Raw genomic sequence first — 13,310 nt, forward strand, 5'->3', positions numbered from 1 at the left:
TCTCCAAATAGTTAAATAGTTAAAATGCTCTTAAAATGCAGATTACTGCTAAATGTAGTTAAAAAAAAAAGTTTTGTCACAAACTTGGTTTAAACAATCAGGTATATTTGCATTTTTTCTTTTTTTTACATTTACATTTATTCATTTAGCAGACACTTTTATCCAAAGCGACTCACAATTGGGAATACAGCAAGTGATTCATCCTAAGGAGGCAGATCAACATAGATCTGGTGATTCACCGTGTCAAAAGCTGCAGATAGGTCATCATTTTCATGATGAAATTCACTTGTCACTCAGTTTAAGACGTTAAATTAGTTATCTTCCTCGGTAAACACCCTTTTGTTCGCCATGGCTGATAGAACCTCACTCACTCGCTCCTCAGTCAGACTGACTGCGGCAGCAGCGGGGAAACGTAGTGGGCGTGGTCACTTCACTCGAGAGTGACCAATAGAAAAAGGCCTTTCATCCTGGTAGGTAGAGACCTCCCACTGAGATTCATCTTAACTCGCAAGCAAAACTTTTCAACTTGCAAACAAAAAATTTAGACCCGCAAAAAAAGACAGCAGAAAAGAGAGCAACTTTTGTGGTTTCGCAATGAAAAGTGTTTGAAGTGCACAAAGAAAAATAAAGATTGTAAAAAAATGTACACGCACTGCAAATTATTTTGTTATCAATTTCTTTATTTTTGAGATTTTAGAAGACTTTTTTGCAAACTATTTTTAATTACAAAATAATTAGTTTTACTCTCAAACACAGTATGTTTGTTTGAATAATAAAGACACAAAATTAACCCCATAGAGTTCCATTTGTGAGTGTGGTCAATTGTAGCTCCTGTATGTGTGGAGCTGAGAACTTGAAACGTGATCTATTACTGATAGATGTAGTTTTGTCCGTAAAGAATGTGGCGAAGTCATCCACTATTATAGAAGTTGTGGGAGGTGGTGGAGGGGGACAAAGCAGTGTATTAAAAGTTTTGAAGGTTGCGTGCGTTCGGAGCATTGTTGATCTTGATGTGGAAGTATGAAGATTTGGCAGTATGTACTTGGGTAGAGAAGGATGAGAGCATAGACCTATACATCCTCAGGTCAGATGGATCCTTAGATTTGTACGATTTTCTCTCGGCTGCCCTAAGTTTGCACCGATGCTCACGAAGAACATCGGATAGCCAAGGGTTTGTCGGAGCAGCCCGTGCTGGCCTGGAGGAGAGAGGGTATATATCATCTAGACAGGAGGTTAGAGTGGAGCATAAGGTGTCGGTTGCTGCATTAGTATCCAGGGATGAGAAGTGGGTTGGAGAGGGAAGAGAGGAGGATACTAAGGAAGAAAGGTGGGAGGATGAGAGAGAGCGTAGGTTTCGTCTAAAAGTAACAAGTAGAGGTGTTGGGGGAGTACAAGTAGCAAGATGTAGGTTAAGTGTAATGAAGAAGTGGTCAGAGATGTGTAGGGGTTTGACCACAATGTTGTCTGAAATACAATTTCGTGCGTAAATGAGATCAGTTGGAAATGTAATGTAAATTTAGCAAACATATTTGATTCATTTGATCGGAAGATCTTAAAGATCCCATGCATTTACCCTCCCCTTGACAAAATGAGGAGAGAAGTGACAAAAGTGGACAAAAGAGACTTTGATACAGAGACAGTATTTTGTATTTGGGATCTGATCAACCAAAACCCATTTTAAACCCAGGTGTAAACAAAGGCCAAATCTGCTGTGAACCTCAAGTGTTTCCACCGTGATAGCACAGCAAAGACTTCTCTCTGGTGTTATTACATGACTATGTCACACTGATAACAAAAATACAGTTCTCTCATGTGTGAAACCTCGTGTGATATTTAAGTTCTGCTTTATTTCTGAAACTCTTTCCACAGTGACCACATACATATGGCTTCTCTCCAGAGTGAACTTTCATGTGTCTGTTAAGGTTTCCTTTTTGGTTGAAACTTCTTCCACATTGCTGGCAGGTGAAAGGCTTCTCTCCAGTGTGAACTCTTATGTGGTCTTCAAAGTGTCGACTATAATTAAACCCCTTTCCGCACTGAGGACATGCGTAGGGTTGCTCTCCAGAGTGAATTCTCATGTGGTCCTTAAAGTGTTGTTTTTGACGAAAACTCTTTCCACACTCCGAGCATGTGTAGGCTTTCTCTCTATGAGTTTCCATATGAACTCCAAGGTTTCCATGTTGATCAAAACTCTTTCCACACTGATCACACAAGTAAGGCTGATCTCCATTGTGAATTCTCATGTGTCTGGTAAAGCTTTCTTTTTGAGTGAAACTTACTCCACACTGTTGGCAGGTGAAAAGGCTCTCTCCAGTGTGAACCGTCATGTGCCAATTAAGGTGTGCTTTCTGATAGAAACTTCTTCCACACTGTTGGCAGGTGTGAGGTTTTTCTCCAGTGTGCATTAAAACATGTATTTTAAGACTTCCTTTATGACGGAAATGCTTTCCACATTGTTGGCAGGCATAAGGCCTCTCTCCAGTGTGAACTCTCATGTGGACACCAAGGTTTCCAAGGTGAGTGAAACTCCTTCCACACTGTTGGCATGTGTATGGCTTAGCTTCTGTCTTTTGAGCCCTTTTTAAGGAAGTCTTCTCAGTTTGTGAACAACTAAAAGATTTTTCTCCATGTATGAAATCATAATCGTTCTCTTCTATTTCATTCAGTACTTGACTCTCCTCTTTCAGTGCCATTAAGTCTAAGGTGAAAAAAGACAAATAAAAGTTAACCCAAGTTTAATGACACAAAATAACAGGCATCAACACATTTAAAGTGTCCAATATATATATATATATATATATATATATATATATATATATATATATATATAAAACAATATTCTATATCCACTAAGCAACTGCAAAAGATTATGCATGTAATCTGAGAAACCCTTCTCAACTCTTCACTTACTTAGGATGTCTCAAACACTATTAAGATTGCACTCTAGTCTTTGGCAGCCTGTAGAACCGCTTGCAAGATCATTGTGAAATTTGGCACACAAATAGAGGAAAATCTCAACATGAACCACAGCAAGTTTGGAGTCTCTCACTCAAACCATCTAGAGCTGCCAACCATCAAATTTACACTCATGTTTAGGCTAACCATTTTTAAACAAAAGAAGCAAAATTATAATTTTTTTCTCTAATACTGCTCATGCTGAGTCAAATAGACAACAAAAGGCAGTGATTTTGTTGGATATTATCATTAAAAAAACTTGACTGTGACCAACAGATAGGAAGATCATAAACAGCTGGTCCTTAAGGTAGGCCTAATTCCAGTATATCAGGCTGGAAATAAAAACATTTGCCTATCATTCATCAACCTCACATATGGCTTATCATTTGAAAGTGAAGCATGTAAAGAAGTAGCTGACTGCTTCATCTGGAGACTCATGCTGGACTGAAACACACACCAGTTTATCAGCTGCCTCATTATTTGAGGTGCTTTTCCTAATGCTCTTTACAAGTTTTGCCACTGTTTGATAGCTTTGTCTACATCAGCATGACTGTTTACTTCATCTTTTATGGCAAGTCTGACTTCTGTCTCGTTAAGAGCATTTGGCATCAGAGTATCACGTACTGTGGCCATAAAACCTCCAACACTACATTGGCCAGTGTTTCAGTTTCATTCCCCACGCCATTAAATTTTAACGCAATGTAAACCACTCATTTTTGTGCAAGATACAACCCTTTAACCAAACTAAAACCTATATAAATAGGGTTTAAATCAAATTAACCCCTTAAACTCTGCTTTCGAAATTGTTTCGAAATGTTGATGCTTCATTTACATGACCTTCCTCATATAGCCCAAATATGGTCTCATTTGAAAGCTTAGAGTCTCCTCTTTACGAGGAATACCATAACTTTTAGTTTTATGATACATAAAGTAGTAAAAATATGCTTAGAATTTATGTCGTACCACACACAAATTTCCGTAAAGAATTATTACAAAGAATGTGTATTTCTTATATTTTTCACAAAAAAGACAAGTCATTTATCACAAGAAAGCTCTCATTCTCAAGAATCTGACCATGTAAATCATTTTATTGTGTGACAAACACAGATCAAATAATCTTCAATTGAATCGCGATGTCACAATATACTTGAAGAGTATGATAATATATTCTATTACTTTCCTCCACATACTACTGCTCCAGTTAGCCGCAAACGGCCACAAACTCCATTTTATCTTTTAGATTAGGATCTCTTCTTTTAAACAAGACCATTTTCACGTTTCTCCGTGCTTTTATTGCTGAGAAATCCTCATTCATCCATACTAACATAGGTGCTCTGCCTAAGTTTAGGAGTTTTTCCCCTACAGAAGACAAAGGAAATCAGTATGAAATTTATACATTTCTTTTGTATATTATCTTTAATATTGTTAGATGTAAACAGTAGTGTTGTGCGTCAATACTTTGAAGAACTGCACATATGTATAGAGGCTACGGAAAGAGCTGTAGAAAGCAGAAACTTCAATGATTTTCAATATCGCAGTCGTCTTGAGGAGCACGCCAACCTCCTGGTAATTATATCGGACAGTTTACATCTTCAGGTATTTGGCATTCAGCACTTTATCATTTGTAAACTTTCAGCTTTTTATATCTGAATTCCATAATTAACCAATCATTTGTTAATTTTGAATAATTTTAAAACCAAAGATTGATTATATATATATATATAGTTAAAAATATGTATATACAATGTTTTAGAATATAATTTAATTTATTATATAATAATTTAGAATGACCTTGACCTCATCACCACAATCAATGAACTTCAAGAGGCTATAAAAGACTTATGTGTTCTGGTGGACCACATATTCAACCCTCCTGTGAACGCCCCATTTTCACTACCAGTTTTACAGACCAGGGGATGGCCAAGGTAATGTTAATCTTAACTTTGATGTTGCCATTTTACAATTATTAATTTTAAAGGCTTTTTCTGTAGGCTTATTTAAAAAAAATCATAATAATCATTGTAAATCGTAATCTGCTGTACAGTGACACAATTTGTCAGTTGATGGATCACATTTACTTCCATAGTATTTTTTATCCATGCTATGGCAGTCAATGGGACCCATCCAATTTTTAGTAAGTGACATTCTTCTGTGAAATATCTTCTTCTGTGTTCACTGTTCAGCAGAAAAAAGAAATTCATACATGGTTGGGATTTTTTTTTTGACTTGAACTATCCCTTTAAAGGTAAAACAAATTTGTTCTTGTCTAAAGAAAAGTGAAACCATAGAACATTTTTAATTCTGACTTCCAGGTATCACATCACAGCTGAACAACTTTCACAGCTGAGAACGACTGGTATGTCCTGGGTTTCCATAGCGAATATCCTTGGCATTGGTTTGTCGACCCTTTCTCAAAGGCGATCTGTCTTTGGACTACTTGACAATTATGATGCCATTCCAAACAGTCAGCTGGATGACATTTAAGCAATAAGGTACGAGAGGCCGTGCTGTATCATGAATAAATCACGGCTGAAGGGCGTAGTTAGGCACGACGCGAAGCGGAGTGCCTGCAACCCCTTCAGCCGTGATTTATTCACGATACAGCACGGCCTCAAGTACCTTATTGCTTTTATAAAACGGTTACCACACAATAAAAATATTAATATCAAAAATATATATTAATTAGGTTGTACGTTTTCATAAAGTAAAATCATTAACTGCCTTCCGCTGTAAAAAGTAGTCCCTAACTGCTGCAGCTGTGTTTACGTTGCTAAGGGTGGTTGCTAAGGAGGTTCAATGATACACAAAACCGTTGAGTGAAGCGGTCATAGCCGTGCCGTATCATGAATACGACACAGCTGCTGACCAATCAGAATTGAGGAATGGAACTAACCGTTTTATAAAATACAAGACATCAGTGCACACACTTCAAATGTTGGTGAAAGACTAGTTCAAGGTAAGCTGCACATTATTTACTTATATTATTTTAAATAATTAAGCAATAAGGTACGAGAGGCCGTGCTGTATCATGAATAAATCACGGCTGATGGGCGTTGTTAGGCACGACGCGAAGCGGAGTGCCTGCAACCCCTTCAGCCGTGATTTATTCATGATACAGCACGGCCTCAAGTACCTTATTGCTTTTATAAAACGGTTACCACACAATAAAAATATTAAAATCAAAAATATATATTCATTTATATATATTAAGTTGTACGTTTTCATAAAGTAAAATCATTAACTGCCTTCCACTGTAAAAAGTAGTCCCTAACTGCTGCAGCTGTGTTTACGTTGCTAAGGGTGGTTGCTAAGGGGGTTCAATGATACACAAAACCGTTGAGTGAAGCGGTCATAGCAGTGCCGTATCATGAATACGACACAGCTGCTGACCAATCAGAATTGAGGAATGGAACTAACCGTTTTATAATTTGATTTCAATAACATTTTTATAAATTATTTTTTATAAATTTATTTTATTTTTGTATTTTCATTTTCTTTGTTTAATTTCAAGGAAGCCTTAGAGGAAGAGGGTTTAGAGTTCAAAGGCATCGAGTTAGAGAGAGAATCCGTCTTATAGACCCAGCAGGAACTTTGATTCGCAGAAGACGGCTTATTAGAAGAAGAGTGTACAACGTGAGAGGATCAAATCATTTATGGTATGTAAACAATACAATGCAATATTGTAACACTGACAAATATATTCTGACAAATCAATATCAAGAAAATATGCATTTTTTTAAGTGTTCATATTGTGGTGTGTCCCAGTATTTGTCTTAATTTCATTGATAAACAACATCCTATTTCAGGTAACGTTTTTATTAACAACCAAACTTTTATTGGTTGCTAATAATGAAAGTTGCCTGAAAACTGATGTTGTTTATCAATGAAATTAAGACAAATACTGGGACACACCACAATATGAACACTTTAAAAAGTAGTATTTTGAATTGCACAATTATATGAGGTGAAAGAATTAACACATCATTATTATGTCAACATCATGTGAATAAAAGTCTCAAAGTTTTAGACAGCTTAGATAGTGAGCTTGATTATAAAACATGTTTTTTATTCACTGTAAAAAGTGGTAACCAGCAATTATTACTTATGCTTTAGTTTCTTCAATTATCAAATTAACCTCTATTTCTTTCTCCTGAAGGCACATGGACTCTAACCACAAACTGATTGCATGGAGATTTGTTCTTCACGGCTGCATTGATGGATTCAGTAGAACTGTTATTTATTTGAGATGTGCCACAAACAATCGTGCCAACACAGCACTTTCATTTTTTCAAAATGGTGTCTCTCAATTTGGTTTGCCTTTAAGAGTATGGGGAGACAGAGGTATGGAAAATGTATATGTTGCACAGTACATGATAGAAAGAAGAGGCACAGACCGTGGAAGTTTTATTGTGGGAAGAAGTGTTCATAACCAAAGGATTGAACGTCTCTGGGGAGATGTAAACAGGGTTGTATCGGACTTTTATAGGCAGCTGTTTCAGTACATGGAGTATATGGACATTCTACACCCAGATAATGAAATGCACTTGTGGTCCTTGCACTACGTCTTTCTTGGGAGAATTCAGCGGTCCTGTGATGAGTTTGTCAGACAATGGAATTATCACAGTCTAAGAACAGAGGGTGCCATGAGTCCACTGGCATTGTGGAATTCAGGAATGATTATTGAGCCAAACCTTGTCCTCAATGCATCTAACTATAGAAGACTATGACATTGACTTTGTAGGGGATTATGAGGACCGACACACGGGCCATCACAGTTCCAGAAAGCACTTTTAGAGTGTTGCAGATACTGATAACCTTCAAAGACTGCTAGATCCCTTATCAGATGGCGGAAACTATGGAATACAACATTACTTATTTGTATTTAACTATCTATCATCACGCTACACATAAAGAGAATTTACACACAACACAAGAATTCAGTTACAAACTTTTATTTTATACTGTAATTTTCAAAATCCATTAGATACATTTTGAACTTTTTATCCAGAGTAAAATTGATCCATACAACAGTAAATGTAATCCAAGTATTTTATAGACAAAATACAGTTATGTTCTCAGTATGTCCTCTGTAAACTGTTCAACAATAAACTATTGAAATGTTCCTGACGCGGCGGTGACCGCTCTCTCTGTTCCTGACGCGGCGGTGACCGTTCTCTCTGTTCCTGACGCGGCGGTGACCGTTCTCTCTGTTCCTGACGCGGCGGTGACCGCTCTCGCTGTTCCGGACGCGGCGGTGACCGCGCTCTCTGTTCCTGACGCGGCGGTGACCGCTCTCTCTGTTCCTGACGCGGCGGTGACCGCTCTCTCTGTTCCTGACGCGGCGGTGACCGCTCTCTCTGTTCCTGACGCGGCGGTGACCGCTCTCTCTGCTCCTGACGCGGCGGTGACCGCTCTCTCTGTTCCTGACGCGGCGGTGACCGCTCTCTCTGTTCCTGACGCGGCGGTGACCGCTCTCGCTGTTCCTGACGCGGCGGTGACCGCTCTCTCTGTTCCTGACGCGGCGGTGACCGCTCTCTCTGTTCCTGACGCGGCGGTGACCGTTCTCTCTGTTCCTGACGCGGCGGTGACCGTTCTCTCTGTTCCTGACGCGGCGGTGACCGCTCTCGCTGTACCGGACTCGGCGGTGACCGCTCTCGCTGTACCGGACTCGGCGGTGGTGACCGCTCTCTCTGTTCCTGACGCGGCGGTGACCGTTCTCTCTGTTCCTGACGCGGCGGTGACCGCTCTCTCTGTTCCGGACGCGGCGGTGACCGCTCTCTCTGTTCCGGACGCGGCGGTGACCGTTCTCTCTGTTCCGGACGCGGCGGTGACCGTTCTCTCTGTTCCGGACGCGGCGGTGACCGTTCTCTCTGTTCCGGACGCGGCGGTGACCGTTCTCTCTGTTCCGGACGCGGCGGTGACCGCTCTCTCTGTTCCGGACGCGGCGGTGACCGCTCTCTCTGTTCCTGACGCGGCGGTGACCGCTCTCTCTGTTCCTGACGCGGCGGTGACCGTTCTCTCTGTTCCGGACGCGCCGGTGACCGTGCTCTCTGTTCCTGACGCGGCGGTGACCGCTCTCTCTGTTCCTGACGCGGCGGTGACCGTTCTCTCTGTTCCGGACGCGCCGGTGACCGTGCTCTCTGTTCCTGACGCGGCGGTGACCGTTCTCTCTGTTCCGGACGCGGCGGTGACCGTTCTCTCTGTTCCGGACGCGGCGGTGACCGTTCTCTCTGTTCCGGACGCGGCGGTGACCGTTCTCTCTGTTCCGGACGCGACGGTGACCGCTCTCTCTGTTCCGGACGCGGCGGTGACCGCTCTCTCTGTTCCTGACGCGGCGGTGACCGCTCTCTCTGTTCCTGACGCGGCGGTGACCGTTCTCTCTGTTCCGGACGCGCCGGTGACCGTGCTCTCTGTTCCTGTTCCCCTGGCTGCAGGGCCAACTCGCATTCCTCTGGCTGCGGGGCCCGCGGACATTCCACTGGCGGCCAGGCCAGCTCACGTTCCACTGGCGGCAGTGTCCACTCACGTTCCTCCGCTGCACGGGCCTGGCCCGCCATCCCTCCCCCTGATGCACCTTCCACCGTTCCTCCTCCCTACAGATTTTTTTTTTTTTTTTTTGGGAACGTCTGGAAGCCGTTCCCTTGAGAGGGGGTACTGTCATGATGTGGGCTGTGGGGCTTCCCTCAGCCACCTGAGGTCGCTGTTTTCCCTTCCCTGCACTGCACTTCCCTAAGTATTCACTCCTGTCTTGTCATTAGCACTGATTACACTCACACCTGCTCACAATTATCTGGTCTATAAGAACTCTCATTTCCCACTACTCATTCCGGCTGCATTGTCTTCGTATGGGTGTCTCCTGTTATGTTTGTTTTCATGTTCCTGAATTCCTGATTTAAGTTATGTTCTAGATCTTGTTTATTTTGTGTTTTAGTTCTTAGGTTGCCGTGTTGGCCTTTTGTTTGTTTATTTGTGTTTAATTATATTAAAATTCATTACTTACCTGCATTTGGACCCTGACCTCATCTCTCTTGTGACAATTTGATCAACTGAAAGATATCTTTTCACAAGTTTTTTTCAGTTGCAATCATATCTACATATTATGAAATACACAGGACACACAGAAATACATATGTGAGAGCATAAAAACTGCTCTATTATAATTTGTCAAATAAAAAAAAACAGATGTTGTAGTTGCATTCTTATGTTAATGTGGGGTACTGCTATTCAATATGTAATAGAATTGATTTGTTTCAGTACAAAAAAATGCTAAATTTTGACAAAAAGTAATTTTTTTTGTTAGAATTGTGATTTCATAATATGTAGCTATGAACCCAACTGAAAAAAACTTATGAAAAGATTTCTTTCTGGTGGGAAAATCGCAAATAGCATATAGTGGAGTTCTGCAGCCATCTAGTGGTAAAAGTGATTATTTTTTTACTTTTAAAACTGAATTTTCCAAAAGATGGGCAAAAATCTTACACCAAACCATGTGAAATTATCAGTGTTATCCCCATGAATTATAGTTAGAAATGTGGGTCTTTTATAAAGTAAATTTTACATAAAAAAAACAGTTTTTGTATAAAAACCCATTTAAAAAATATTTATTTATTAATTTATATTTATTTAAATATCATTAACCCACTGAAAACTGCACAAAACTACTACAAAACTTTAATAAACAGAAAAAAATATATATATATATTTTTTAAACTATTATTTTGTTACAAAATTGCCTTTTTGTGTACCGAGGTAAAAAAGGACCCCGAAATTTTTTGAGTGTGATTTTATTACCAACATTCTGTAAAATAGCTTTTGTGTGTGTTCAAAAAAAAAAAAAAAAAAAAAAAAAAAAACTCATACAGGTAAGTTAGTGATAAATGATTTTTTTTTTTTTTTTTTGGATGATTATCCCCTTATTTAAATTAAAATTTAAATTGCTGATTACAACAATTAACCATGGTTTTACTACAAAAACAACTTAACGCATGGTTATTGCTGTTGGAATGGAAATGGAAACCACAAAATAACCATAGCTTTGCTACAATAACCATAGTTTAACCATGGTATTTGCAGTAAAACTGTGGTTATACAAGTGGTAATCAAACCACCAAAAAATGGTTACTACACTTTTACTATATTAAAAGCATGGTTAATTTTCATATGGAATTTATTAAAAAAAATATGTTATTAAATTACAGTATAAAAACATTTAAACAGCTAATCTCAGAGTTTTAGTTACTTACTCAGTGTTGAGCTGAAGTTTCGATTCATAAATAGAATGTATATGCTGCAACACCTGTTGAGCATTCCAATGTTTTTGGAACTGTACTCCACTAATAATCCAACCATTATTTAAGAGTTGGACTCTTGCCATTCCCTTAGGGACAACTGTGGTGTCCGGGGAGGTCAAAAGGCAAACTTCTCTAATGAAAGGACCCCCTGTGTTTCTTTGGCACCTAAAGGAAATAAGAAAATGGAATTGTGCACTTGCATTTTCATTATTAATTCAAAAATAACAACATATCTTTCTTTATGCAGTTAATTGCTCAATTATAAGAATGTATGTGACAATGCAAATACTTTGCTAGATGAATAGCATGTTTACAGTTCCACGTGAGGCCTCACCACTGAAGTTACGTGCGAACTGGAATGCTGGAGTTGGTCTCGTTTGTGGCAAACGGTTAAAAAGTCTTCGACTCTCATCTTGTGAATTAATATCTCTGTCCCCTAAAGCCTCCTCGATTCTATTCAAAATGTCAGGGGTAGTTAATATCGTTTCTACGATACGCCTAGCCATTTGACCTCAATGATTTACGTAAATGCAGAGGCTTATGGGTAAAATTTAAATGAGTGGCGGCAATCTGGTCAACGCCGCGCTGCCCCATTGGGTGGCGCTAGTAAACACGTCTTCCCTGCGCTGTCGAGTCGGTCGCGCGGCTCGGTCCATTGAGCCGCACAGATGACATGTCAGCGCGGCGCGAGCACTACCGCGCTGTTTCGTCCCACTTTTGGGTTGTTTGGCTTCCCATACTACACCACTGGCTGGCTGAATAAGGCTTATAGTGCGAAATGTAAATAAGTGGGCGTGGCCAACTGACGTGACTGGTCAAACCGTTGAATGCAAGACTGGAGGATACGCTGGGAAGTTGTAAAAACATGGAAAAGGAGAAACGAACAGACAAGGAGGGCTCAAAAGAAAATCCTGAGCAGGAGGAACTCACATTAAAAGAGGTGCAACAAGTGTGGACTTGGTTCGGTTTTGCAAAATCGAGCAGAAAAAGCTGATTTGCAAACTGTGTCATACTAATGTACTCACTAGCAGCGGTAGCACAAGCAATCTGTTTCACCACCTTAAAGTGAAACACAAGTTTTATGTTTGTTTTATTTTTCAATGTTTATTTATTTGAATTGATTTGATATTTTGTCTGACAAAATATTTTACGTTTGCTTCATATGTTCAACAATAAGTGATCACTTTCAAAATTTATACAAAAAATTTAATTGTTTATATTTTGTATTTTTGAAGGAAAAACAGTTTGATATTTCCTTAAAGTGTTTACATATTTATATTTTCATATTTAAGTTTTCTCTTCCTGTTATTTACTTGAGATATATTTAATATCTGTGAGATGGTACTTTGAGAAAAGTATACAATAATAAGTTCTGTCCACATCAAGCTGTGAAATGTGACATACAGTGGAAATGTTGTTCATATAAAGTCATATTTTGTTTACTATATTTATAAGGTTAAAAATAAAACACAAAATAATCAAATTAGATCAAGTCCTTTTCTTTTCTTAAATATTCAAGCTTATTCATTATATAAAGCCCTTTTGTACATTTTCTGGAATAACTACCTATAAAAAACTATATCTGGAAAAATATCGTTACCGTGAAATAAAATTTTGGTCATACCGCCCAGCCCTACAAGGATGTGTAAAATTAATAATACTATTAGTCATTAACATCTATTTCCATTTTAAAAAATGCTGTTTTTAACGGTTTATTTTAATTGCAATCAAAGAATCCTGAAACAAAGAATCCTGAAACTGAAAAATTATCACAGGTTCCAAAAATTGTGTATATTAAAATAGAATAATCATTACTTTAAATTAGTAATAATATTTCATAATATTATGTTTTTTTCTGTATGTTTGATCAAATAAATGCAGCCTTGATGAGCATAAGAGCATGAGCATTTTAAATCTGATATATTTATTTCAGACAGTTTTTCTTACAAGTACCTTTCTCTATTCCACAGAATGGCAACTCCAGCCTGCTTTTTTGAGGTGCAACTGCGTGGCCACCAGGTGTGACAGTAGGGCAATAACCTATTCAATTAAAGGGAAACAAAT

General features: G+C 39.0%; 1 protein-coding gene across 1 annotated transcript; it reads right to left on the bottom strand.

Annotated features, from left to right (window-relative positions):
- Positions 1-1,069: 1,069 nt before the first annotated feature.
- Positions 1,070-2,693, bottom strand: LOC141334057 (uncharacterized). Its single transcript, XM_073839210.1, has one exon. It carries the CDS (start codon positions 2,691-2,693, stop codon positions 1,809-1,811), a length of 885 nt encoding a protein of 294 aa, XP_073695311.1. The 3' UTR covers positions 1,070-1,808.
- Positions 2,694-13,310: the final 10,617 nt, after the last annotated feature.

Source organism: Garra rufa, chromosome 4 (assembly GCF_049309525.1).
Source record: "Garra rufa chromosome 4, GarRuf1.0, whole genome shotgun sequence".
Lineage (NCBI taxonomy): Eukaryota > Metazoa > Chordata > Actinopteri > Cypriniformes > Cyprinidae > Garra > Garra rufa.

Excerpts from the sequence above, each read along its gene's own strand:
- LOC141334057 (XM_073839210.1), bottom strand. The coding sequence starts at position 2,693 with ATGGCACTGAAAGAGGAGAGTCAAGTACTGAATGAAATAGAAGAGAAC.